General features: G+C 43.1%; 1 protein-coding gene across 2 annotated transcripts; it reads right to left on the reverse strand.

The window, feature by feature from the left end:
- Positions 1–15,523: 15,523 nt before the first annotated feature.
- Positions 15,524–23,805, reverse strand: LRAT (lecithin retinol acyltransferase). 2 transcript variants are annotated; one of them, XM_045830787.1, is made up of 3 exons: positions 23,765–23,805; positions 22,952–23,495; positions 15,524–19,075 (listed from the first exon to the last, which is right to left on the reverse strand). In XM_045830787.1, exons 2-3 carry the CDS (start codon positions 23,489–23,491, stop codon positions 18,923–18,925), a joined length of 693 nt encoding a protein of 230 aa, XP_045686743.1. In that variant the 5' UTR covers positions 23,492–23,495; positions 23,765–23,805; the 3' UTR covers positions 15,524–18,922. The 2 variants fall into 2 exon arrangements, with proteins under 2 accessions (XP_045686743.1, XP_045686742.1); XM_045830786.1 differs by having other exon boundaries at positions 22,952–23,492; positions 23,765–23,791.
- Between the last annotated feature and the right edge of the window lie 3,578 nt (positions 23,806–27,383).

Below are 27,383 nucleotides of genomic sequence, written 5' to 3' on the forward strand. Positions count from 1 at the left end.
TGTTAGTATTATACACGCAACATATTCTTCTTTTTGGTTCTAATGTCATCCTCCAACACAAAGCGGGGCAAATTTGTACGAGAAGCCAAGTCTACTCCCTGCCAATAGACCCTCTCTATTAGCCTTATTAGAATCACATGTATTATAAAAGCTACGGAGTATTTACCAAGAATGTGAGCGCTTAAAGAGACTTCAATATTAGCTAAACTAAATGAATTGGTGCCCAAAATAAGTCAAGGGGCTTCGAAACGATCTCGGAAGTAGTATCAATGCCAAGATTAAAGCCCAGCTCCACATTCAGTGGTCCTTTTGGTGTCCCAAAGAAAATATTTTACGAATCAGTAACTCAAACTGCCTGATGTTAGCAACCAAAGATGGTACTGCTGGCTGTCCAGTTGAGTAGTGGAGTCCAATATCTTTCCCGTTGGTCAGTGCGCGGCCTTACTTGGCTCAAAACCCATCAAAAAAATGACAAAGAGAGTCCAAGGCAGAAAAAGTTTGAGGCTCATCCGCAGTTAGAACTAAATGAAAACCACAACCTGATTACCAAATCTCACCCAGCAGACAAGACGCCCCAGGCGTCGTCCCCTACGTGCGGGCAGGACGACGGCAGTCCAGCGACAGGAAGGTAAAAGCGGGGGTGGGGGGTACTGACCTGCGGTGGTCGACAGGAAAGGCTAAGAAAAGAACATGGAGGGCAACAGGTGGGAAGCTGCCGGAAGGCGGCGGGAGAGAGCGGAAATGAGAAGGAGAGAGGGCAGGGCGCTGTGGAGCGGAAGGAGCTGTCGAAGGGCCCCGACGGCCAGACCGGGAGCCGGGGGCTAGAGGGCCGGGACCACGGGGCGCTTAGGGTAGACGGCAGGAGCTGCCTCACCGCTCACTGCTCGACGGAGCGGGAGAATAAGGAAGGCGAAGCGCGCAGACACCGCCTCCAGCGGGGAGTGGGTCCTAACCGCGAATTTGGCTTGCGTGACTAAACACCAGGCTTTTGCGGGCCGGGAGGCGGGGTCTCCGGTCGTTAGGAGCGGTTTGGCAGCGCCCCCACTGTCCCCATCCCTTCCTCACCCCTTTGGGTCTTCAAATGTTGGTCCTAAATCCCTGGGACCAACGACCACAAACGGCCGCCACCGTTTAGAGGACGCGTCGGTCGGAGCCGGGGTCGCCGCACGGGGGAGGGGAGGCCACCAAGTGCAGCTCGCGCCGTCCTCGCGCCTACACACAGCTCCCAGGGAGCGCTGCGTGCGCTGCTATAAACAGCCCCATGCGGAGTGGCGCCTGGGCCAATCAGTGACCAGCCCCGAGGAGGAGCCGGGACGAGTGGGCGGGACTTTGGTGTAAGTCTGAGGAAGGCTCTTGGGAGGCGAGTATAAGTGCTTTGAGTGACAGTTACTTTAGCCAATTGGAAGGAGGAGAGCAATTTTTGAAGGGTGAGTAGGCATTCAGTGATACAAGAAGATTATTCTGCGTGTTCTGTTAAGGTGTTTGAAAACAGGGCTGTGATCCGTTGGACCAACTTCTCTTAGGGGAAAATATAGATGTGTCATAAAAATTCTTTTTTCTTGTGTGATGTTTTCAAGTTTTAAACTGTTGGTTTTACCCTGAACAACCATATGTCTTAACTATGGACCTTTTTAACTAAGGACTTGGGTTTGGGTGGGTGGAGGAATAAGGCCGAAAGGCTGATTTGCAAGTAAGTACTAAACTATAAAGGGCAGTACTTTAACCATAGGCCGACTCTACCTCTAATCAGTTTGTAGAGAGATTTGGCTGTGGGGGAGCTGAAGAACCGGGTTCTGTCCTTGACTAAAGCCAACTTGAACAGATACGGCTGTGTGGCATTCTGTACATGTACTGTGAATTTTGCTTTCTAATTTTAAAGATAAAGCTCAGGCTTAAATGGCAGACAGAGGAAAAAATGACTTTAGGAACCAACTCTGTAGATGCATAGACTTACATAATATTAAAGCTGGAAAGAACCTAAGTCACTTAGCTTCCCCTCTAACATGTGAGGAATTTGATGTCCAAAATAATCCACTGGGTTACACACACAGTGACACAGGCCTCCTAATTCCCAACCTCAAGGTGCTTCCTTCCACAATAACTCGTGATTTCAGTTTGTTGTCTCTATATGTTCAGGGCACTAATGAATGTCTTTTTTTTACATTTAGTATACTCCAATAGTGAGGAATTAACAAAGACTTTGGAGTCAGGCAGATCTGGGCTCAAATCCCTGTATTACCTTTTAGTGGTTGTGACACTTTGGGCAAATAACTTCTCTGAGCTCCAGTTTAAAATAGTGATCGTGGGGATTAAATGATAAATAATGTTAACAAATAATGAGCACTTACTATATGCTAGAGACAACTCTAAGGGATTTTCACCTGTTCATTTAAATTGTCACAGTGGCTTTGGCAAAGGTACTAATCTCATTTTACAAATGGAGAAACTGAGACAGAACTAAAGTGGCTCAAGGTCATACAGCAAATAAGTTGCCCCAGATTGACTTTGAGACCTGCAGACATAACCACTATGCTATATTGTCTCAAAATGTGTCCAGAAACAAGTGGTTTAATACCCATTGCACACATAAAACTAACAAATATTCTTTCCTAAGCTCTCTGCCTTTAAGTCAATGAATACCATCACATTTCTAGAGGGTGCATAGATTCTAAATAAAGCAACCAGAAAACCTGGACTGATAGAATATACCTATTTAGCTGCTTTTTTAAAAACATGTCATTTCTCTACCTCAGGAACTACAAGGATGGTAATTGTTCTATCATATTAATTACTATTTGTGGCTGCTTGTCTATTTTTCCACAAAAAGATCCGCGTTGGTGCCGTCTCAATTCCCAATAATTGTAAACACACATTTAAAGTTAAACTAACTGAAATTGAGTTAGACATGTTAGCCTGAAAAGTTCAAGGGAACATTTTTTTTTTTTTTAGGATTTACTGTAGGATCCTTAAGACATCACTAGGTGGAGATGTTATCTTGTCAGTTGCAAAAGATGTTCTTGTAAGTTAGTAGCCTGAAGGGTTGTTGTATATTTCCAGTTTCTTTTTCCTCCCCACCTCCAGGAAAGTATAAAGAAAACCAAATAAACAAAGACTTCTCAATAGGCATCAGAGTCAGGCCATGGTACCCTGCTTTAGAAAAGACAGCATCATTTAAAGACCATTACAGTACTTATGTCCGTTGGGTCAGATTCCTTCTAAACCTTTTGTTATCCATGATTTATTAATAGATGTATATTCAAAATGCTATAAAAACAATGTTCTCTACATGTAAAAATAAAAGAATGCCCTAGGATCTAAAATATACCAACTAGGATTATTTTTCAGGAATAAATCCCAAATTAGGATTTGTTATAAGTTTATTTGCAAGTTAATGTGAAAAAGTGATCCAAATGAACAGCAAAAAAGAAGGAAAGATCCACCTGTATGCACAATCTCTAGAACAGCCCTGAAATCACTGGCCTTTCATGTTTTGCCAGCTTTTACTAATTTTATTCCGAGTCTCATTCTTTAAAATCAAAATACATTCCCATCTCAAACTGTGTCTCAGCACTACTGAATTACTAAGTGCTTTTGGCAAAAAAGACTTTTGTTGTGTCATAATAATGTATTTGAGCATAAACTGTAGAAACAACTACAAAATACAGGATCCAAGAAGGCAGAGGTTTTTATCTGTTTCACTCCTTGCTCTATCTCCAGTGCCAAGCACAATGCCTTTAATAGCTATTTGTCGAATGAATGAAGGAATGAATAAAAGATTGCATTTTGAGGTAGCTTGTTTTCCTCTCCAGTTCGAATCCTTGAAGTGGCCTAATGAAAGTAATTCCTATATGATTTCCCAAATTACTAACTTGTAGAAAGATATCTCCATCTCCCTACTGCTATAGAAAACTTGGTGTACTTATTTTCAAAGTTTGAGTGTAATGACTTTCATAATGTCAGGGTTTAGAGAAGTGGAGAGCTAAAGCCTTATGAAACTGACAGAAAATTTGACTCCGAAATTAGCTTTTGGATCATTTATGCTGCTCTTTTTATTTATCCTTTGATTTGAAATTATGGTGAAGCTTAAATGCCTGTAGACCCCAAAGGAAATTTTACAGCCAACCTTCTTTCAGCTTCTAGATGTGTACTTGGCTGGCACAGCTGAGGACTCTGTCCTTTCACTAACCCCAGACTAGCTTAGGGGCGTGGGCAATATTGTTCAACAAATATTTGTCTGATACCTACTGATTACTAAACACTTTAGGAACTCTAATGAGTTGTATTTCAAATTTGTTTTTTCATCCAGGGGACAAGGTGGAAGGAAGTACAGTGGGCTTTGGAATAAGAGTACAAACACTAGCAGTGTAAGTTTGAACACAAATTATTTAGTCACCCAAGTCTCCATGTTCACACTAATTACATTTATGAAAATATTTCCTGCTTTGGATGTTGGTTGCCTAGATTAAAGAAGATATTGTATCAGAAAGGCTAGATTGCTCTGCAGTAACAAATCCCACAAATCTGAGCTTAAAATAACAAAGGTTTATTTTTCTCTTGGGTTATAGTAGCTGTGGCTCTGCTCCCGTTTTTCAGATCTCTAGTCAGGAACCCAGAATGACGGAGCCTCCCTAGCTGTTATGCTGCAAGTGGCATGGCAGAGGGAAATGAGAGAGCTCTGAAACATCTCATGGGTAATTACCTGCCAGATTCTAAATGGACACATGTCCTTTCCAATCACATTTCATTAGCTGGGATAGGTCACATGGTGTTACCTGCCAAGGGGTCTAAAAGGGTACCCACAGCATGGTGCCTGCATTTAACAAAAGGAAGAATTACCAGTAACAGTAACTTGTATTCATCATTTTGTTTGGTGCTCAAAACTTAAAATGCTTTATCTTAATTATCTCCACTGCAACTTAATTTTTTAGGAAAAAAATTACTTACTGATTTTAGAAAGAGGGAAGGGGGAGAGAGAGCGTGGAACACTGATTTGTTGTTCCACCCATTCATGCATTCCTTTGTTGATTCTTGTATGTGCCCTGGCCAGGGATGATCGAAACTGCAATCTTGGTGTAGTCAAGACAACACTACAACTAACTGAGCTACTGGGCCAGGGCCAACTTGATTTTTTATAAGTATTATTTTTAATCTCTATTTTACAGGGAAGAAAACAAAAGCTTAGAGAGTTTAGGTTGTTTTGTTTTTCTAACTTTGTTGTTGCTGTTATTTATAGATCTGAATTTAGCAATCAGTATCTTCAAGCATCCTCCTGTGACACTAATTATAAAATCTCTGGCACTAGTTCTCGGTAACATGCCAACACTCACAAAGCAAAAGGAAGAGACGATAACTTGGGTAAGCTGACAGACTCCATGTTACAGGACATCTGGAAACACAAGCCCAAAGAGCTGGGGTTTTCACACCCTTTTAGAAAAGTTGGATAATGAATGTCTTGAAGCATGCAGATGGGTGTTGAGAACCACCCTGACTGGTATCAGAAGCTGAAATCCCCACCTAGGCTAAGGCTAAGGGAACGCCCTTAGAACCGTAAGCCAGCAAGGAGACAAAAGCTTATCTCCCTGGCAGGAATGCTGCTTCTGCTGCTTTATTCATAACTGAACCCAAAAAAGCTTGGTCAGTTAGCCAAAGACGGGTAAGATTCCCCAAGGGGGGAATGACCTAAGACAGGCACGATCACTTTGGGAGCCCCCCCAAAAGAAGGACTTGGGGGGCTGCAGCAAAAGGGGGTGATGGACCCTCGCTCCTCGGCTTTGACATAGCCTGAGTTCTCATCGACTGGGAAAAATCTCCTTGTCTCTTGGTTGCCTTAGTTCCCTTGCTCCACCTAAGCCTGAAACAATGACAGGGGGGCGCAGCTCAGTGCTGAAAAGGGCGGATTCCCCGGGTGATCAGGCCTAAGAAAGAATATGTAAATTACTGTGAAACCTTCTTTGTTTAGAATGCTCTCAGTTGAATGAGAGGGGTCCAAGGAGGAAGTTATGTTCCTCAAAGTCTTACAACTCTTTGACCCCGACTCAACAGACTGGCAGAGTTCTTTGTTTTCTACGGTTCCTTACTTCCCCCTAATGAGTACTATACTTTACCTGAATTATTATGCAAAATGAGCCTAATAAAAGCAGTTATGGACGGTAAATCAGCGTGCTCCCCACTAGGGGGGGTGGCCATTTCGTCCCTACTTCCCCACAGAAACTAGTCTGTCTCTGTGCATGTGTTTTTTCTTGCGTGTTTTTTGTCGAGCCATCCACAGTGTTCCGTGGTCACTGCTGGCCGGAGACCCACGCAACAGATGGGTTGTTTCCAATATGCTCAGTGAGAATATTGGATCATTAACATACATCATCTTTGACTTCTGAGCATCACAGTTCTAAATGAAAAAAGTAACTTTTCATTCAAGTCACTGGCATTTTCATTAGCATAATTTATCACAATTATTAATTGATGTAATGTTGGAGGACATATAATATAATGCCCAGGAACTTGGAATTTTATTTTTTTCATAAAATGAGGTGTATGTGTGTCTATGGTGTCTACATACACACACAGATCATTATGAAACATTTAATTGCTTTGCGTTTAGAACTGGTTTTATGCTACAGGAGGCCAGCAGCACTGAAGGACTGAGTAGGACTATGGGGCTCATTCTGTCCTGGTAACGAGTCAGAGCCACTCGTCACCAGTCCTCAAAGCGAGAGTCTCAGCAGGTCTTCTTGCTTGGAATATAGGACTTTCCATCCCCTTTCCAGTCTTCTTAAAAGTTGTCAAAAGCAAATAAAAGAAATCTTACACTTTCTCTACAAAAATTAGTAATTCAAATTACGTATATGGTCATTACATGTTCAGTCTTCATGTGTGTGGTCTTTATGTGATGTGTGTTTGTGTATTACATGTGGTGTGTTTCTGCCTCCAGATGGCATAACTAGGGTGTAATATTTTTATTGGCATAAAATATTAACTACTTATATAAATTAAGCAGGATCCTATGTTTTGGACAAAGTGTTTGATATTAAAACCGAGTTTTAAGTTTAATTAATATCTTTTAGGGTTATTAGAAAAAAAGTGTTGTACAAAAAGTTTGTTATAATCTTTTGGTTAAGTATATTTGACACCCTTCCCAAAGGTTAAAGTTTAAAAACTGAGAAATATCTTTGAGTTATGCCAGTGGGCTTCTGGAATACCTCAAAGATTTATTCTCTCCTTATAAAAGTTTTTGAACTAATTATACCTATTTAATATGCTTGAAATTACATGGGAAGCTTTGCCAAACAGAATTATAATAACCATTTTATTTGTATACATATATTTTTATCAAAATAGATTTTCTGGAAATTTTAACCTGCCACTGAGAGGAACTTGCAAAAATTCAGAATCAAGTTCAAAGAGGAAGCTCTCAGGGGCAGTAGGTGTCCTGTCAATGACATTGGACAAGCTGAGAGTGATGGTTCCCCATGGGGATACCAAGCAGTGGTATATGGGTGTTTGTGACCCACCATTGGGAACTTATGAGTTGTTTCCAGTGTGCGATGCAGGTTTCCAGTAAGTCCTGTACAACATTTTAAAACCTTGTATGTTGTTAGGTCCTTATATAGATTAAGATTGTCTATTAAATCTGAAAATTTGGACTTCATATTGTTTTTTTATGTTGTCTGCTAGTAATTATTACTTATCAAGAAATTTTTATCTTGAAATATTATATTTTACAAAGAAGAAAGTTTTTTGTCCACTGCATTTTAATTGAATCTACAACCATGTCATTTTAAATTTGGTCATTTGTAAACAGTCACTGTTTTACTCTAATGCATTTGCAAATGTGTCTTTGAATAGGTTCATGAAAAAGACCCTGACTTACTCTAAGTTACAGGTATCTAAGTAGGTCACATCTTTAAAGTAAATGAAGATTTATAGCACCCTAAGGAATAACTGGATTCATGGAAACACTGGAAAATAGTCAAAACAAATGAAACTGGTTATATGTTCAAAATATTACTAAATTTAAATCTTTTTGCTTTCCAGATATAAGAAAACTTGTTTTTTCCCTAGAACAATTTGTAAGTTATACCCCCATAAGCAACCCTGAAACATTTCTGTTTTTCTGCCTACCTGATCCCTCCAGAACTCAGCCACTCTTAACAAGTATTATCTTCATGGTCATGGGTTCGTTTGCATAAACCCAGTAAGAAACTGTTCTCTTTCTAACAGCACCAGCTTCCAAATGGTTTTATTAACCAAGTCTTTGTCTGGGATGTCATAATTGAAAGAGTCATGCCTGGACTCTGATGTCACGAAAAATGTCTTAAGGTACTAAAAATGACTTTGAAGCCAATGAAAGCCCTTTGGAGAAACCGCCAGTACCTTGCTTGATCCCATGGTTCCTGGCAATCTTTCCAGATAAGGAACGAAAGTTGCTTTCCTGAAAGATGGCAAGGAAGGAACCTAAAGACAGTTTGGAGATCTCAAGAACTTGAATCCACCCAAACTAATAGATGTTTCAGGCAAAGCCAGATGGCAACTGTGTGGCTTGGCTTTTCTGCACTGAGAGGCTGATGAAAGCTCAATCTGAACGTTCCTTGTAAAATTCCAGCAAAGCAGATTTAAAAGAGCCTGCATGAACCATTACTATTCTTGTGTCCATGCAAATAATCAGGCCAAATTGAAACTGGGCTTAGAGGCAGTCTCTTTGATAAAATTAGGATGACTTGGGGGAGAGAAATCACATTTCAATGGAAATCACAGTGTCTAATTGTCATCCACAGACTGATTGAATCTTGGTTTTTCTAGTTTTCTTCCAAGCTAATGTTTCATTGTTTCTTTCATTCTTTGACTTGGAATTGTTGAGAACTACTGATGTAGTGTCAGCCACACAGAACTCGCCTACTACTCTCTCTGCTTTTCCCTTTTCGGGATTTTCAGGCCAATATCAGCCCTGCTTTTCCTGGCTAACTCCCTTCATAGGACCTATAGCAGCTTTATTTCTTTATTCTTTTTTTAGGCCATGCCCCTTCAAATATCTGTTATCTCTCATTTAACAGAGCATGCAGGCTCTGGAAGTTTCCCTCCACAAATGGCCTCCAGCCTTAACTTTCACTTTTCGGGCTGTCCAATTCCACCTCTTCTCCTTAATGACCCAGACCCAGACCCACAGGCAGGGACGGCTCTACATCCCAAGCCTGCCTGAAGTAGTTACAGAAGAAGAGACCTTCATCCCTACTCCCCAATACCAGAACCAGGCCAGGTCATTCAGAATAACTGAGCTAACAAGAAAAAAGAGACAGACTCATTGATAGAGGACAGATGACAGCTATGGGGGGTGGGAGGGTCAGTCAGTTAGGGGATGGAGGGATTGAGCAAAAAGGAAAAAAGACTCGTGAACATGGACAACAGTGTGGTGATTGCTGTGGGGAGAGAGTATAAAGGAGACTAAATGGTAATAGGAAAAATATAATAAAGATTATATATTTAAAAAAAATAAAGAAAAAAAGAATAAATACATTTTAAAACCAGAGAGGAAAATGAAAGGATAAAGTCAGCACCATTTGCTATTGTGGCACCATTTGCTGAGCAGGCTTGTGACCTTGTTAAACACAACTGCCATTTTACTGTTCTGAGCCTATGTCCCCAGGACTGGAAATTATGGGAAGCAAGAACAGAACTTGACTGATTAACCACTCCCTACAGCTACAGGCAGAAGATCACTTTGGAACAGTCCACAGACTCCAGCCTCCTGTCATGATGACTCAACAGCCCAGGGACCACACAGTGACAGCACCACCCTCACCCTTTTTTAATACAATTATAATTCAGTAAAAGCTCAAAGACTCCATCCCTCAATGCTTGTGTATCTCTCCACACCATGCCCCTGCCCCTCTCCTTTCCTGAAGAGTGAATAAAAACTTTATTCTCCATACTTTCTTCTCTTTGTGAATTCTTTCATAACTCACATTACCAACCACCCTAATGAGTATGATTGCTAATTACAACTGAAAAGTTGTTTTAACCTTCCTCGGTTCTGGTTTCAGAAAAGGTGTTCTTTTTTAATACAAGCTCCGGTTCATATTCTTGGTCACTGTGGTAAGACCACACTTCCATTTTCCCTTCCTCTTCCTTGCCCTGGCTGCTTTCCAACAAAAGTCCCTTCCACCCAACCACCACATGAAAAGCTCCTTACTGCCAGTGGCCCTTTCTCTTCACAAAGTCCTTACTTTGAAAGAGCCAGCACACCCAGTTGCTGTAAGCGTGACCACTCTGGGGTTTCCCAGAGGTCAGCAGCTCGGGCACATCATTTGAATGGGCAGACTGACTGCTAAACAACCACCGCGGCTTTGGGGCCCAACCGCTGCACCAGCATTGAAGCCTCACGTGGCTGCTTCAGCAGCCCTCTGGTCTGGCTGTGCTCCACAGAGACAGGCCACAGAGAAGCCAGGCAGCTGCTTTGTTTCTGAGAGCTAGCTGGTGCTGCAGAAGCCAGAGAACAGAAGGTATTGATGGCTACCACAAGGGACTGGAAGCCTAGAAATGCTGTTCAAAGTGTGGAAGACCCAATTCTAACTATAGACTCTCGGTTACCATTCATCAAGCATTATCTTTGTGCCAAGCCCACTGGAGGGCGCCATATACTTCCACTCGATACTTCACAATCTTGAGCAGTAATTAATATGGTCCCTTATTTACATAGTTGACCCCTGGACAACATGGGTTTACCTATGTGGGCCCACTTATACGCAGATTGTTTTCAGTAAATTCTGTAAATATATTTTTTCCTTATGATTTTCTTAACATTTCTTTCCCTTAGCTTACTTAATTGTAAGACTATAGTATGCAATACACATGACATACAAAATATGTGTTAACCAACCGTTTATGTTATCAGTAAGGCTTCTGGTCAACAGTAGGCTATTAGTAGTTATGTTTTCAGGGACTCAAAAATTACATAAGGATTTTTAACTGTGCAAAGGGTTGGTACCTCTACTCCCCACATTGTTTAAGGGTCAACTGTACTTGAGAAAATTAAGAATGCGACAGTTTGCTGGAGACTCCAGCTGGTCGGGAGCAAGAGTCAAAGCCAGGCTTTTCCATGCTGTCATGGAGGCTCCTTGACAAAGACTGAATAGAATTGTGGGGGGAAAGTAAAGTCATGATGGGGAACTGCAAGTAAATTAATAATGTTTATGAAACAACAGAAAAAACAGAGGACTGAACAAAACCAACATTTTCAACATAAATAGTTTCTTCCTATTGAATCTAGAAATCAAGTTATTTTGATAATCTCCCATTAAATTAGATGATAGGCAAACAAAAACTTGGGAGAACAGATGTTTCACTAATAATGAAAGTAGTTAGGGAAAGGCATCATGTAACCATGGCAGCCAGGTGGGCATTAGCCCCACACCCTGGAAAGAGGTTGTACTCACAGGGTTCGTTAAAAACACTTACAATTGGTGCACACCAAAATCATTTTTAAAATTGTTTATTGACTTTAGAGAGAGAGAGGAAGGGAGAGAGAGAGTGAGAACATCAATTTGTTGTCCCACTTAGTTATGCATTCATTGGTTGATTCTTGTACATGTCTCCACTGGGGGCCTAACCCAAAACCTTGGCATATGGGGACAATGCTCTAACCAACTGAGCCACCCAGCCAGAGCCGAAAAACCTTTTTTGTATGTTAGTTATCCAGGCAGCAAGAGAAATGTAGAAATACAGAGGAAAAAAGAAAGTTTGCACCTCAAACCCTGAGCCAAGACCTAGGAATAAGGACTTGAACTGTCAGAGGAGATGGTGTGTAGAGATAAAGGATTTCACAGGAATTTTACAATGCACAAGGTAAGTGCTACGTTTATGCACACGCACTGCGGCCAGATGAATGTGACCGTTAACACTGTCAGGCAGATTGTGAGAGGGAGTTCAGAGCCGCCTCCAGCCATCCGGTAGAAAGGGAGATCTGGTGCCTCAGTTTCCACATCGATTGCAAATAAAGATATGGCACTTTCTTTGCATTCATGTGTTCGGTGCGTACCTGTTGAAGGGTGAAGGTAAAAAGAAATAAAGAATGGCTAATCTGATGTTTGAGTAAATCTGCTGTGGAACTGAAAAGGAGAGATCTTTTCACTTTGGCTGCCTGTCTATGGGGGAAAGCAAAAGCAAAAACAAAAAATCCTATGAGACTGCAATTATACTCATCCTTTAGAATTTATTGAGCACTGTACTACACACTTAGAAACACTATAAAAGAGCTTCTAATTTAATTGGCTCCCAGAAGCCAGCTGTCAGTGAGGCCCGCACTTGCATTCTGACCCTGCTGCAGGAAGTGCTTCCTATCAGCAGGAAATTTATAACTTGCATTCTAACCCTGCTGCCGGGCCTGCATCCACCAGTTTACTCCCAGTCGGGGACGGCACTCCAGGTGGGGTCTTTGTGTGTGCTTCCTCAACATTCTGCAAACATTCTGCCTGGCACCTAGCAGGTGCCCAGGAGAGTCACGTGGAGTTGGGAGGCCTGTCTTTGTGAGAGTAAGCCTACCCTGTGGGCTTACCACAGGCACCACCCAGAACATCTGCCCTGCCCGTCTCCCACTCTGTCTTGTGACACATGCCCCATTTCAGGTCTCGTTGCCTCCACAGGCTCTCACCCTTCCAACCCTACTGACGCTTCCGTCTTGGCTTTTCAGTGGCCCTGTCTGCAGGGCCAGGGTTCAAGGGCATGGCTCACGAGTGGTAGAAGCTGGAGGGGAAAACTACAGGAGGATATGTGATCCTGTCTAGTCTCAGAAAATGACCCAGAGTTCTGCTGAGTCAACACTATTTTATATGTCACACATGTGAATATATAATAGTGTCCTTCAGTCTGTAACCCAGGCCGATCATGGTTTGTGATTCTACCACTCACAATAGGCCTGGAAGTTGTGTTTGAGGATTTGCACCATTTCCCACTGGTAGAGAGCCAGGACGGTCCTTCTGACACCTCTGCATCTCAGCTTTTTCGTACTCTCTCTCAAGTTGAGCTTCAGGACTAGGATTTGGAATGTGATGTTCATTGGCCAGAAATGACTCCTCATATGCTTAAGAGGATAAGTCCCAGATACCAAGAAGACCAGTTTAGGGAGCTGTGTGTGCCTCTGTGTGCATCCCAACACACTGCGGCAGACTGACACGCTGATTGTTACCATCACATTGTTTTTGTGTTACCTGTCTTGGCATTGCTTCGTGCAAGGAGGCTGCCTCGTAAACAGTTCGCTATGGAATAAAGAGTGTTCACCTTTATCTTGCCCTCATCAGAGGCCTGATGGGCATGTGCAGTGTCTGGTATAACTGGGTTCCGTTGGCACGGATACCAGACCTCAACTGTGTCAGCTAAACTTCCAGATTCCAGGGACATCTGAAGGAAAGACTCTGGCAAGGATGGGGTGGGTGGAGGGACAGATAAAAGTTGATCTTTTCTATTTTTCTAAGACTCTGCCCTGCTATGTGGGTGGGAAGATAGCATCAACCATACCATTATGCAATATTGTTTACTTTCAAATAATCAACCAATGATAGAAGACTGGTGACCACCAGGCAAGCTTGGTGTAGAAGACTGTAAAAGACTACGGTGACCACCTGGCAAGCTTGGAAACAATTTATCCACATGGAATGCCCAGAGCAGAATGGGAGGGGGTAGGTGTCAGAAGAATCCAGTTATCATTTTGCTTCTATCACAGAGTCTCCTGGGGATCTGTGCTATTCTCAAACTCTAAGCTACATATGAAATGAGGAGATTGGATCGGCTCTCATCAAAGCCCCTTGAAGACTAGCCTCCGGGAGCTCTGATGTGTTGCCATCTCTGATTCAATGGACCATCCACCGAAATTTGCCATGGCCAGCACTTCTGGTTGACGATATTTTACCCAAGTTCGGAAGTGTTCAGGACCTGAAAATTCTCTCCTGCGCTTGGGCACCCCTGGCTTTCCAAGAAGGTTGTGCTCCCATCCTGCTGCAGTGAATGACATTCACTATCAGTCACCTCAGCTACCTGTCAGTGTGGTTACTTCACTGCTGTATCCAGTGTTGTAATAGGCAGTTAGACAAGAGCAAAGTAGGAAGACAGGCCAGGTGCAGAGTCACCGGGGAGGAGAGCCCCGGGGCACCTAGCAACAGACAAAGCCACAAGCCCTTGCAGGACCACTCATTAACCCCTGGAAGATGACATCTAGGCCTCAGCTGTGTTTCAGCTCCAGGCCCAGAAAAGCAGCAACACCAGGTGGGTGATGGCATGGCTCACATCAGGACCAGCTGCATTGACCAAAGACCCCCTGTTGTGGCTCCAACCAATCAGTAGGGACCAAGACCCTCAGGATGGAGGGCCCAGCAAGGCTCTCTTTAGAGCAAGCCTGTGCCTTTCCCTACCTACTTCTTTCTCCAGGGTGCTGTGTAACTCTCTCTCTCTCTCTCTCCCCCCTCCCCTTCCCTTTCTCTCTCTCCCCTAAGCTCCAAGGGTCCTTCTGTCCCTATAACTTGTTTCCTGAGCCCATTTCTTCTATGGCTCATTTCTACCTCTGTGACTTTCTAAATAAACTTTCTCATAATTTGAGTCTTGGCTCTGAATTCTTCTCTTAGCCAGAACTCAAGAACTGAGGTTGCTGAACTGAGGTTAACACCTGGTGCCATTTTTCTGCCACTAAGAGTTCGACTAGAAATCAGCTTGACACAGGCGTGGTAACATTCCATGGTTTCAGTATGTTAAATAAATCTTAAAACTTTCATGTTCTGGCCTCTTGCTGAGTGTTCTTTCTGCATGTTGCACCTGTTCGCCTTGCACTGAACAGTCCAGATGAGCAGGGAACACACCATGATGATGGCAAGGTGAACACACTAAGTTTTCTTTTAAATAGGAAAAAATGCAGGTGACATTTGGAGAATGAAAATTGAGCCATCTTTCTCAAGGTGAAAAAGTAAAAATAAAATAAAAGATGAAAGGGAAACCAGCACGTTTACAAAGCACATTTAATTATACTTCATTAATCTGTAAAGAGCTAAACTTGCAAACTCTTAGACAACTCTTTCCATTCGAACCACATAGCCCTATAAAACCATGACTTAAACATGTATTTCCGCCTCATTAAAAGAAGACAAAGACTGCAACTCATCTATCCATCCACTCCCACTCTCTAGTACAAACCAAAGAATGGACCTGCTTTTGGGGGAATCAGTTTGAGGGTTGGCAGGAACCAAATAAAGGGCCATATTCGGAGACTCACTATTCTAAAAGAAAGTCTTTGTTTCTCTACCTGTCGCTGAGGTATGTAAAGGATACATGAAATATGTGCACTTTCTCAAAATCTCTCTTGAGTAAAGATCTCCTCTTGGTTCCAGAGAGGTTATTTCAAATATATGTACAGGAAGCTTTGAGAGACATAATTCTTCAGGCAACAATGCTCCAAAAAATGAGCTACTTTTCAAGCATTTCAAATTCAAAGACAAGAGAAAACAGTATGTAAAATGGATTTTATTTAACATACATGTATAAAATTAGTTGAACTGACAGATCTATGTTGAGTAAAACTTTCTAAATACATCATACAAAACAGAGGATTGGCAACTATCATTTCTTATACGCTTCTTGTCTATAATAAGAGTTCTGCCATTGGCATAAATCTGATATTGTAGCAAAACATTTTTTTCTATCTGATGGTAGTAATATGAAACAGAAAATGGAAAAATAAAAAAATCTGTCCTTATTGTGAAAAATTAATATTTCGAACAACAAAGGCTTTCATATTTGCTTATCCCTAGAAACATATCTAGCAGAACAAAAGTCTGGAATATTCAATATACACACAATCACTATGTTAATTTATGTTTCAGGAACCAACCTTCTGGCAGGAAATGACACGTGACTCCTCCCTGACGCCCCCACAAGAGTTACTCACATGAGGGTTTGGCTAAAGTCTGTTGACACTCCCTTGACATGTCTGCTCTCCACCCTCACAATGACAGGCCTTTGAGAGATTTAGGACCACAGCTAGTTTCCTAATAGAGCTCCTTCTCCTGTCTTGCCTCACACCCCATCCTTCGTACTTTTGGGAGTTACCTTTCTGAACTCCAAACCTCCATTGCCTGTTCATAAGGTCCACACTTCTTGGTATACATAAGACTTGCGCCACCTGACCGTGGCTTTCCTTCCCGACGTCTCCCATTGCCCTTGCCCTGCTCTACCCACTGAACCACGTCCGCTTGCCCAAATGCCCCATGCCGGTTTCGTGCTTTCCGTCAACTAATAGTAGAGACACGTTGTGCGGAGTCTCCATGCGTTTGTTCATGCTGTCCCCATTGTGTAGAATGTTCTGCCCAAATGTGTCCCCTGAAAAAAACCCTCATTTTTCTGACTCTCAATACACAGTCCCTGTAATTTTGGCCTGACCGGTTAAAACTAACCACTTTGTCTATGCTTTCCATCAATACTACTGTGTAAAGTCTTAATACTTCTACATCCATGCGGCCATAAACTTTGATGAAAAGGTCCCTAACACCTGACTCTTGCATTATTTCATCTTAGCCCCAGGAGTCCTATTTGGCCTGCACCTGGGTGTGGCAAAGAACAAAATAAGGAACAAAAAACTGCACTGGGAACTACTTGATTACTGTTTCACAGGTTAGCAGTTTAGAAATGGGAGAGACTTGCAGGATCGTAAGTATGAATCTTAACTGACGGTGCCGTCTTGAAATTCATTTCAAGACACATTCATGGCTCAGGATTTCTCCCACAACCACCGCATTCAGGGATATTGGCATTTTTTCCCTAAAAACTCTCCTTTTCTCCTAAGTTCAACAAATTCTAGTGTTGTGGAATGTTTAGTAAATAAAACCTTCCTCCAGTTCTCTCTTCCCCTAAGTAGTGAAACAACACATCAGTGTGATAAGACCACCTCTAACTATTTCTCACCTTAATGCTAGCATCGCCTCCTTCACAGGGATTTCTCTGAGAATTTAATGTCTTCTTCCCATAGCACGGCACACACTTCAATATGGGTCATTAAAAATGATTAATTGTAGAGCATGAACTTGAAAGCAGGTCAGTGCCTGGCATACAGTGAGCATTCAAACAAATGATGAGTTGAATCTTGTTTTAAGGATATGAAGTGAGTGAAGACTAATTATGTTCATTCCAATCTTAAGTACTTCCCTGGGCATTTAATGAGGGATTATCTTTGAACACAGATTTAATATCACAAGTGGTTTTTACCACCTGCAATACTAAAGTCTGCAAAAGGTGTTAATTATTTATGAGGATACCATATTTTTAAAAAATAAATTTAAATAATTGCTACAAGGATAATACATGTCAGTGAAAAAAAACACCAATACAATTGATTTCTTGTTGTGGTTGCTTTTATGCATACATAATTCAAATAATTTTAAGTGGTTGGAATAGGCCCACAGAACAACTTTATTCTGTGGTGTTGCCATTTCATGTTTTAATTATTTAAAATACTGAAATGATTAAACACAAAATTAAACAAATGAATTTGTTCTGGGTAAATGAGTGGAGAGAAAATATCAGTTACTAAAATCTACTCCTAAACTTGTTCTGTCAGATCCCTGGGGGACTGATCCCATCCCCTTGTGCCGCTCATTATGTGACTTCTTCTCTTGTGACCCTTGATAGTTTACAAAGTAATTCTAATACTTGACAGGTAAGTCTCGCTTGTGGCTTAATCTTAGAATTTGGTAATTTTGGAAAAGTACTTGAATGCTTGCTTTCACACCATACAGCTCACCTCTAATATTCAAACAGCCTCAGTATAATCAGCTTACATGCCTAGAGGTGCAGAGACATTTTAAAAATTATTTCTAAGAGTTATTTCCTTTGGTCCTTACTTGGCAATTAAATGGGAGAAAACTGATTAGAAAGCAAATCTGAGGACTTTTAAATATTATGCAGTACATTAAGTACAATAAGTGCTTTAAAAGATAAACCATCCAATGTCATATATACAAGTTACATCACAGGCAAAGGCATAAGGAAACGGACTAAACTTGCTGTAACACTGACCTCTACAAATGCTCTATAGTAACCACATTGGTATGATAAGAAGGCAGTCAAGAACAAACTTAATTTGTCTCTAATCAATATGTAGATATCTGTATATATAATTGGTACATATAAATTCCAAGTACCCATATTGTTTCAATCTTATATCCATTTACCTCTCCAAAGTTTTTAAAGTAGCCACAGTGACACATAATGGAAAAAAAAAAAGGATGTCAGGCTTCCTATTAGGTAAAGTTATATCAAATTGTTTCACTGATGTTATAGTAGCTATTTCTGCAGGAAAATACATATTTTGTAGTTCTGGTCAGTTATTTTATCAGTAAACCTTAACTTCATGTAACAAAATATTCTTGACTCATTGGGAATTATAATACATGAAAAAAAGATTGAGAATTTTTTCTTGACCAATCATCAGACATGTTTTCATCTGAACGAGGGAAATTCTCTCAGTTTAATATAAGGTTTTCAATGAAACAGGGTAAATTTACAGTATAGTTGGTCATCTCATTCAATAAGTCTTCCAATCTTCAGATTCAGGCCCAGCAGAGAAGAGCGATGATTACAGGAGAAAAAAAATAACTCAAATAATCTCCTGTGGCCATCATCTTAGAGGCCGGTTTCCTTGTAATGATGCTTTCTATCACAAGTTTCCAGATTTCCAAGATCTGTGCAGTGTTCTAAAATAGAACTGCCTGAGGAAGATTGAGAAAGCCTTTGTTCTTGGGCTTACACAGTAAGCACTTTGTGTGATGCTTAATCACATTTTTATCCCGGACACAGTGCTTCGGTTCACATGTTTCTCGACGATGCTTGTGCTGGTTTGTGCTCTATAAACACAAACATGTTTACCCACAGAACACACACACTGACGCGGGATGCGCGGTTAGCCAGCCATCCATAGGCAGAAGGGAATAAGAATTGCGGGAAGAGCGGTGTACGACGCCAAGCCCAGGCAGACTACAGATGCCAGTCCCAAGAGTGCCGAAGCAAGAACGCTTCTCTCGTCACGAATAATTATCTTCAAGATCTCACAGAACTGGAAAACAGAATGTAAGAATGTCAGAAAAGGTGGCTAACACTAAGAACCACATATACCAAATAATAAAGCACAATTTTCTCAGCTATTTTCCCAGCTACCAGAGGAACTGGAATTTCTCTTATGACTTATGAAAGAATTTAGATGTCAATAGTTTAATTTCTTGATTCCACATCCCATAACAGCTAGCTGAAATGACACCTTTGGTAACTGAGTTAATAATGGTGGTTGCCTTTGTGAATGCATACCTTTTATAGAAAACTACAGAGACTGTAACCACATAAAAACTCAGGATTAAAAGCATTAAACTGTCAATCAATGACAATATATTCTAAAATTAGATGAGCAAAGAGATCTCTAATTTCAAGTAAATAAATTGTCCATTAGTATTGGTGAATTCAACTCCTACAATTAACCATTATAAAATTTGGTGATGTAATGATAACTTTTTAAATTCCTCTTTAAAAATTTTTTTGGTATGAATCTCAATATTTAAAGGCATAGAAAATCTAATTTATTGCCATATCCCATTCCCTGCCTAAATAAATTAATCAAGTTTACAAATCAATTATGAGATATAAAATTGGCTGCTGAAAAGATAAATATGATCCTTAATCCTAAAAAGTGCATTCTTCTAATATGTGTAATTTTTTTTCTTAGGAAACTAATTTTACTCAGAATTGATGGCCTATGTGTCAGCTGAGGATCTACCTCTTATTAGTTGTGTGACCTCAAGTAAATCACTTAATCTGTGCAAGCTACACTCTTCCTCCATGGGCACTGAGGCTGTTGTGTGAAAGTGCTCTGCAGTTTTCTCCATGCTGTATAAATGTGAGTGTTAGGACGATTATCATTACTGCCACACCTGCCAAAAGTCATCACCACCTCATCACTGTCAGAACAGAATTTAGCCATTAGTTGACATTTTTATATGAGGATTGCTGCTCACTAATTTTAAGCTCCTTTTCTAGACATGACATTATATATGCTGTTTAGGTCTCCTACAGTGGCCTATATAGTACTGGACTAGGCTTCCAAATTCTTAACAGATCGCATGTTAAAACAAATTGGAATTTTGCATTCCATCTGGATTGTAAGGTCATCTCTATCCATACTTTTATACAATAGCTAAATTATACAAATACCATGTTGGTCTTTTTTTAGAGGTCACACATATGTTTGTATTTTGTTGTATTTTGTATCCTTCTACTAAACTAACAAGACATCGAGTAACAAATACACAATCTTTAATTGGGAATGATGAAATTGAATAAAGTTTCAGGACCATGAGAAAAGCTGTGCAGCCAATAATGGGAAGATATGCATTCAGGTAAATGAGTATGTTGTTTTGATACAGTTATACTTTTCTTTCTTTTCCCCAATAATTTTTAATTAAGGCAAATAAAAATCACTGTGGACTCTTTTCCCCCAAAGCATATTTTGCCGAACAGCATCCCATTGCTAATGTCCCACTCTTGCTCACTTGGCCATCAGCCCAGGAGGCATCTTTTAGTGGCAGGGCTCAACCGTGGGCGATGTCTTATGTTGCTAGGGTTCAAAAGGCTATAGGAGCACTCTTCGAGTATCAAACCCCCAGATATTAAAAGGGGTATTTGCATTCATTTTTGGCAATGAAAAGCAATTTCATCAAAATAAAACAAAGCTAAAAACATAGTGGAAAAAGCATAAGGAATAAGTTACTAGTAAAAGAGTTTTATAGTTTATGAAACACTGAAATTGTTAACAGCAATATGTAGGGTGGGGTAAAAGTAGATTTGCAGTTGTGAGTGCATGAGTTTATGCTTGTGCTATTATTTATAAGTTATTGCATTATTTTCCATACAACAACTGTAAGCCCAGTTTTGCCCACCCTGTAAAAAATTCCTTAATTTTATGATTTCTAAACTTGTAAAAAGAAAAAAGAAAGAAAAAGAGCATCACTACAAAGAAGACTCTCATCCAGTTGATTTTCAAATTAGTTGCAGTGTTTTCATGAAGGAAACTGCTCTTGAAAGTTTTTGTAAACTCAAATTTAAGAGATGACTTTGCCACTCCAGTGTCGAGCTGGTGAGAGTTGTATACATGAAGAATTCAAAAACCAGACCCAGAACCAGGTAATTCCTCCCTGTTTCTGAGAAGCAGAAGCCAGTTCTCCTTCAGCACGAATGACCTGCTTCTCACAGGACATGTTCAAAAACAGTTCCGAGAAATGAAAAATTGGGATGGGGTTTCGTTTTCCCCAGGAAATCTACTCTGTGGCCAAATCGTTTGTTAGACCATTGAAAGTAAAGACAAAAACTCAAGTTTCACAAGAGGTGCTATGCAGCAACAGCAATTAAAATCCTTGTCTACTTCTGTAAAACCCTACAAAGTTTCCAAAGATGAAAAACTACTCCAGCTAGTTACTTGTGCAGAATAAATATTTTACTCCCTTAAAAAAGCACTTGTATTGTTTTTCTGTAGAAATATATAATACAGAACTATATGTGTTCCATGGTACAGTCCTAATTAACAGATAGAAATACTGTTTTCCTTAGAGAAGTGATTTGCTTGGTTTCTAAGTAAATCTGATATGTTTCCTTTTGTACATTTCTGGAACCTGTGTTGGTAAATGTGGTAAAGTTCTTTTCTAACCAGGCCTGGACTGGAGCTGTGATTCTTGAATCACTGCACAGCGCTCTAACTGTATTTTATTTTACTTACAAAAGTATCTCTAGATTCAGTTTGTTGTGGCTCTATAAATAATCACAAGGAGTTTCATACATCTATGTATAAAAGCATAATACTTTCATGCTGTGCCACAGAGGAGTGATTTTCCCACCTCAATAGATTAAAATATAGAACAATTAAAAAATTAGTTACATGGACTCATATTCTTTTGGTCAAAAAAACAAAACAAAACAACTAAACGTGAAGAGTCAAACGTAAAGTTCATTCTGTGATTATCTAGGCTTCCAACAGTAAGAGCGAACATTAACAATGCCTCTTTAACAACTGCAGGGCAGGCTGAGAAAGCTACTAATTGCAAGTGAACTTAAAAGCTAAGAGGTTTTGAACTAAAAATCCATTTCTCTCTCTTTGGACTTGTGGCTATCTTAAATTCTCTCTCTCTCTCTCTCTCTCTCTCTCTCTCTCTCTCTCTCAACAGCACACATTAAAATTACCTTCTGACAGCTAATGGCTCTTCTTGCAAACCAACTGTTTTTGATCTCTGGGGAATCCATAACCAACCTAACCCACCTTTGGGGCTAATGGGTAAAGGATGCTAACAATGAGGGAATCTGTAGATGGAGATGCAAATCAACACAGAAAAGTTCAAAATACCCAGGAAAAGATGTGTCTGAAGCCCAGATGTGTCTGGGAGTAAGAAGAGATCTACCAGGGAGGTCTCCTTACTGGGAATTTTGATACTTCATACCAAGCAAAGGGAATTAACTCACTCTTTGCAGCTTACAGAGGGAGGCCGAACCCTGCAAGGTTCCTTACTTTAAGGGCAAAACATTTTGTAAGCGGTGTTATGGATTAAATGTAAACTCTGGACACCTCCCTTCCAATTGCAATTCTTGGGAAAAGTTACAGTCACATGGCGGATGTGGTCATTTCAACTCCGCTGGGTGGACACCCTGACTGCTTGGGCAGCAATAACCGGGCAGCTCCCTTTCAACGGCGGGCAGCGGTACTGCACTGCCACACTCTTTCCCCGCGCCTTCGGAGGTGACCTGCAAAGCAGGCACGTCGCCGTTTACTTTGTCCGCCTTAGGAACACCAGAGCGCTCATTATGCAATCTATAACTCAATGCCTGATCCTGGCCGAGAGAAGTGGTTAGGGACCGGAGGGCGGTGCCCGCGGACACACCAGCGAGTCACACGCCGTACCTTGTCTGCCTGGGGACTGACCGCCGTGTCAAACCTGCAGTAAGTCACGAAGTGCTCGCAGTTGTTCCACAGCAGGCTGTAGGTAGTGATGCCCAGCTTCTTCTCCGCCCTTTGAGCCACCTCCTCGTTGAGCAGCGGCTTCTTATTGAGGGACTTGTCCAGGTGATTGACCAAGATTTTGCCTCCATAGGCAAAGTCATCCACTGTGTCCACTCGGATGCTAGCCACCCTGCCAATAACGCCCAGGATGAGACGCTTGTTGGAGACCACGTTTTTCGTGAGCCCCTTATCGGCCGTCAGGGCCAACAGGACGTCGGGCATCATGTGGGCGACCCGGTTGTCGCCCAGATAGATGCCATAGTGGGTCAGGTGGGTCCGGGGCACCTCCAGGACGTCACCGCGGTGGAACGAGTTGATGTCATGGAAACTGCTCCTCGCCTTGTCTTCACCCGGGGCACCCACACTGAAGAGCTTGAAGTTGTAGATGAGGAGCAACTTCTCCAGCAGTAGGGACACCGCCTGCAGCATCGGGTTCTTCATCCTGCTGGGAAACGAGACTCAGGGTTACTGGCGCCGCTGGAGCCCGCCAGACACGGGCGCTGCGCTGCAGCTCACCTGCAGGCCGAACGCCGCGGGGCACAGCGGCTGCCGCGGGGCACAGCGGCCTCGGAGAGAGGGACAGGAAAGGCAAGAGGGAGAAGCCTGGAGACTGGTGTGGTCGCACCTCTCTGGGGACTGAAGATGGGGAGAAACTGGCGACGGCTGACAGTGGGGACAGTGAGAGGAGCGCTGGGAGCAGCAGCAGAAGCGCACCTGGACTCCTGCGTGTTCCTGGGCGCAGGGCAGCTCGCGAAGCTCCGTGCGGCGGCGGTCTCCGAGACCTTTTAAGGTCGGCCAGAGGGCGGGGCCGGCCGCCGTCACAGACCCAGCGAGAGCGCTGATTGGGCGCGGGCACCGCCGCTGCTCGCGGAGAGGGGCGCGCGGAACCGAAACTCGGGGGGAGGGGGCCGGTAGCCCGGGGTTCTGGGGACTCCTTTCACACGGGCTCCCTCTTGCACTTAGGAGCTAAACAATTCGGCTTTTGAGCGACCATTTTGGGGGACCGTAGGGGCCGAGGCGTGGCCGCGCGAGAGGTTCTGCACCTGCCGGGACCAGGGCGCGTTCCCTGTACTTCGTAAAAGGTATCTGCGGAAAGCCCGTTCGGGCGAGATTTAGGTCCCTATAAAGGGATGGAGACCTGGAGACCTCGGTTAGCTATTTTCATTTATTCTGCGAAGTGTGCGTGCCTTGAAAGCCTGCGGAATGATTCCTTCCTAAACTCCGGAGCGCCGTAGCCCGCACGCCACGATCCTCCTCTGTAAATGACACGAATTCCCTTGGTTTCAGCAGGCGCGCGGGTTGGGTAGCAACCGGCGGGTCCAGATACAAGTTCCGCGCGCGCGTGATCAGAACCCCGGGCGCGTCCGCGCTCCGAGACTCCAATGACCGTTGAGCGCGCGGCTCCCAACGGTCGGTGTGAAAAAACGGCGAAGTCCCTAACGTTTTCCTGGAAAGCTGGATTCCTGTCAAGTTTATTTCTCCGGCTGCAGGGTTACGTGGACCTCGCTTCGTTTCACCCACCCAAATTTTGCCGCTTTCTTTTAAAGTACCAGGCTCCAGAGGTGGCCAAGGAAAGAGAAGGCGCTGAGTTCCTCCTGGACCGCCTGCGTCCAGAGGGTGGGGTCAGGGAGCAGCCGGGCCCGCGGGGTCCGGGAGCGCGCCGAGTTCGATTGTGCGCCGAGTTCCGCGCTAATGAAAGCATTCATTGTGCCAGCGACTTGCAACCTTTTCTTGATCTCATGGCGCACGTAATTACAAAGTTTCTGTGGCACGCCAAGATATGTTTTTTTGCCGATGTGAACCCCCCCCGTAGGTATAATTTTGATTTATTTTCAGAGAATGGCTTTTGTTGTGTTGGACGTTGTCATTTTTTCTTTACTTGGCGGTCGAAGGGAAAAGAGGAGAGTGATCTTGAATAAATAGGAATTGCATGTTTAAAAAATTCCTGGAGCACACCGGTTGAAAATCGCTGCATTATGCAAATGCGTAGATCTCGCGGACAAAGACCACAATGGAAAACCTCCTCTGGGTCCACAAAGCTGGGCAGTTGGAGGCTGGTAGGTTTCATCAGCGAGCCGATCCTCCGCCCGCCTGGGAAGGGGCTTGCTGCGAGTGGTGGATGCTGGGCCACTCCTCTTACCTGGAAGACGGCGGGGACCGCGGCGACCCTGCGGGGAGGAGGCCCGGCCTTTCCCCCGCACCGGGTCCTGCCATCAGCGCTCCGTCCCAGTCGTCCCGTTTGCCGATGTTCATTTCTCGTACGACCCCGAATCACGTTACAGTCCCAGCAAAGAGAAACAGATTCCATTTCCCACAAATGAATCAACAGAAAAAGGTGGAGAAGAGGAGAGAAGCAGTGGACATGGAAATTTAAAACCGTCTGTTTCCTCAGCCCCCTCCCCACCCACCCCCACCTAAAGATGTTAAAGTAAAGCGCCGAGCTATTGAGTTGTGAAACTAATCAACCCTCTCTGCACGTGAGCGCTTGTCAGTTTCCAGCAGCACCCTAGCTTAGCTGCAGGATTTAAAAATCGGGAAAGTTTTGAGTCTGATCGAGACCTCGGCGTGTGCGGCACTGCGGGCCCCACGTCGCACTCCTGGGCTCTGAACTTGACCGTGGGCTCCAGCTCGGAGAAAGCGCCGAGACCGGAGCCTCCAGTGTCAAGAGCCAAAAGGCCCAGACAGATCAAAGGAGACTTGGTAACTAGCGATTTCCGTCTTTGGTAGTCACTGCCAACGGGGTTTGTAACGCCAGCAACTGTCACCACCGCGGGACTCTGCGGGAGCCTAACGCGTGGAGAACCGACTCCCTCAAAGCGTCAACAGAGGGCTCTTTTAGGGCAAACAGTACCGAGGGATCACCTAAAGGCCCTTAGCAGCCGCGTCTACAGGGCGATTTGTGAGAGGCGGGCAGTGCCAAGGTGATTTGCCTCTGATTTTTCTTGCTTTCCCGGTGAGGTTTAACGTTGTTGCCACGGACTCTGGAAAGGGAGTCACTTAAAGAAAAAAAGAGTCCTGTCTGCTGGGGCTCCGTGGAGTGGAGTGAGCGCCCGCCAGCCAACCAAAGGGCCGGGTGCCAGACTCCCAGTCAGGGCACAAGCCTGGGCTGTGGACCAGGTCCCCTCTCCCCATCAATGTTTCTCTAGCACATCGATGTCTGATGTCTCTCTCCCTCCCGCCCCCGCCCTCTGAAAACAAAGAAATAAAATCTTTAAAAGTAAAAGAAAAAAGCAGGTGAAATCACTATGAGACATGAATCCTTATAGGTTACACAAGGTACAGACATTCTGCTATCTTTGGAGATGAATCAGGGAGCAGGGGTGTCTACGGTTTCTTGAAAGTTATGTTTGTCTCTCATAACTCCTGATTTTTAAGCCAAAATGTTATGCCATTAAATAATTTTTTTTCAATGAAGCTTCTCTCCTCTGCGGGAAATTAGACTTAGGGTAACCTGAAGGAGGCAGCCAAACATCAATTTGTCTTCTTCGGAACCTCTTAAACGGGGAGGGTTTGTGAGGATTATGCTACTTTTCCATCACAAATACAGTGTCAAAGGAGCGTGTGTTGGCTTTGCCGATTGCCGTCCCTTCCCCTGTTCTTCAACAAACGTGGTGACCTTGCAAAAGGCGAATTCTCAACGTTCTTTGAGTTGCATACATTTCTGTAGCCGAAGGTCAGTTTTCGATGGGTGTCTAGGGAAACACTTCATAAAAATATGTCTATACACAGAGAGGCTCACACTCCCACTAATAATTTCCTGCCTGCACCAGCTTTAGCCCAACCATGGGAAGACAACTGCTGTTAGAAGGAAATGCCCAAGAGAGACCTAACATTAGAAGGTTCTCCTTCCTAAACCAGAACTCTTCATTTGGAAAGAGGAGAATCCCCCTGGCTGGTAAAAAGACCTCTCACTTCCCATACTGTGTGAAAGGCTGTTAGTTCAGTTCAATAAGTTTTGATGTGCAGAGCTTTAAATGCACACACACAGCTCTCTGGGTCTCCAGGGCTCCAGGTCTGGTGATTCCGAAAAGAGCTGGGGCTCCTAGTCAACACATGCCATGCACTGAAAAGTCGACTCTCACTTAGGCCACCGCTTCCCTGGCGTTCCAACAGTACCCTGACCAGTGCTGCAGGCGCTGGCTCTGGCCCTCCCAGCTGCAGAACCTCAGCCTGGGGGCATGTCTCCCTGGTCGAGTGGTCTCTGCCCAAAGGAGACGGAAACTGGGGCTCTCAGAGCCCACTTAGCTTCTGGGCTTGCCCATCTCCGGCCACCGGTCCCAGGCTCTCAAGGACACGGTGCAGAGTCCAACACAGAATTCTTTTTAAAGATTTT

Source organism: Phyllostomus hastatus, unplaced genomic scaffold, assembly GCF_019186645.2.
Source record: "Phyllostomus hastatus isolate PE091 unplaced genomic scaffold, TTU_PhHast_1.1 phas_contig_159, whole genome shotgun sequence".
In the NCBI taxonomy this organism is placed as follows: Eukaryota; Metazoa; Chordata; class Mammalia; order Chiroptera; family Phyllostomidae; genus Phyllostomus; species Phyllostomus hastatus.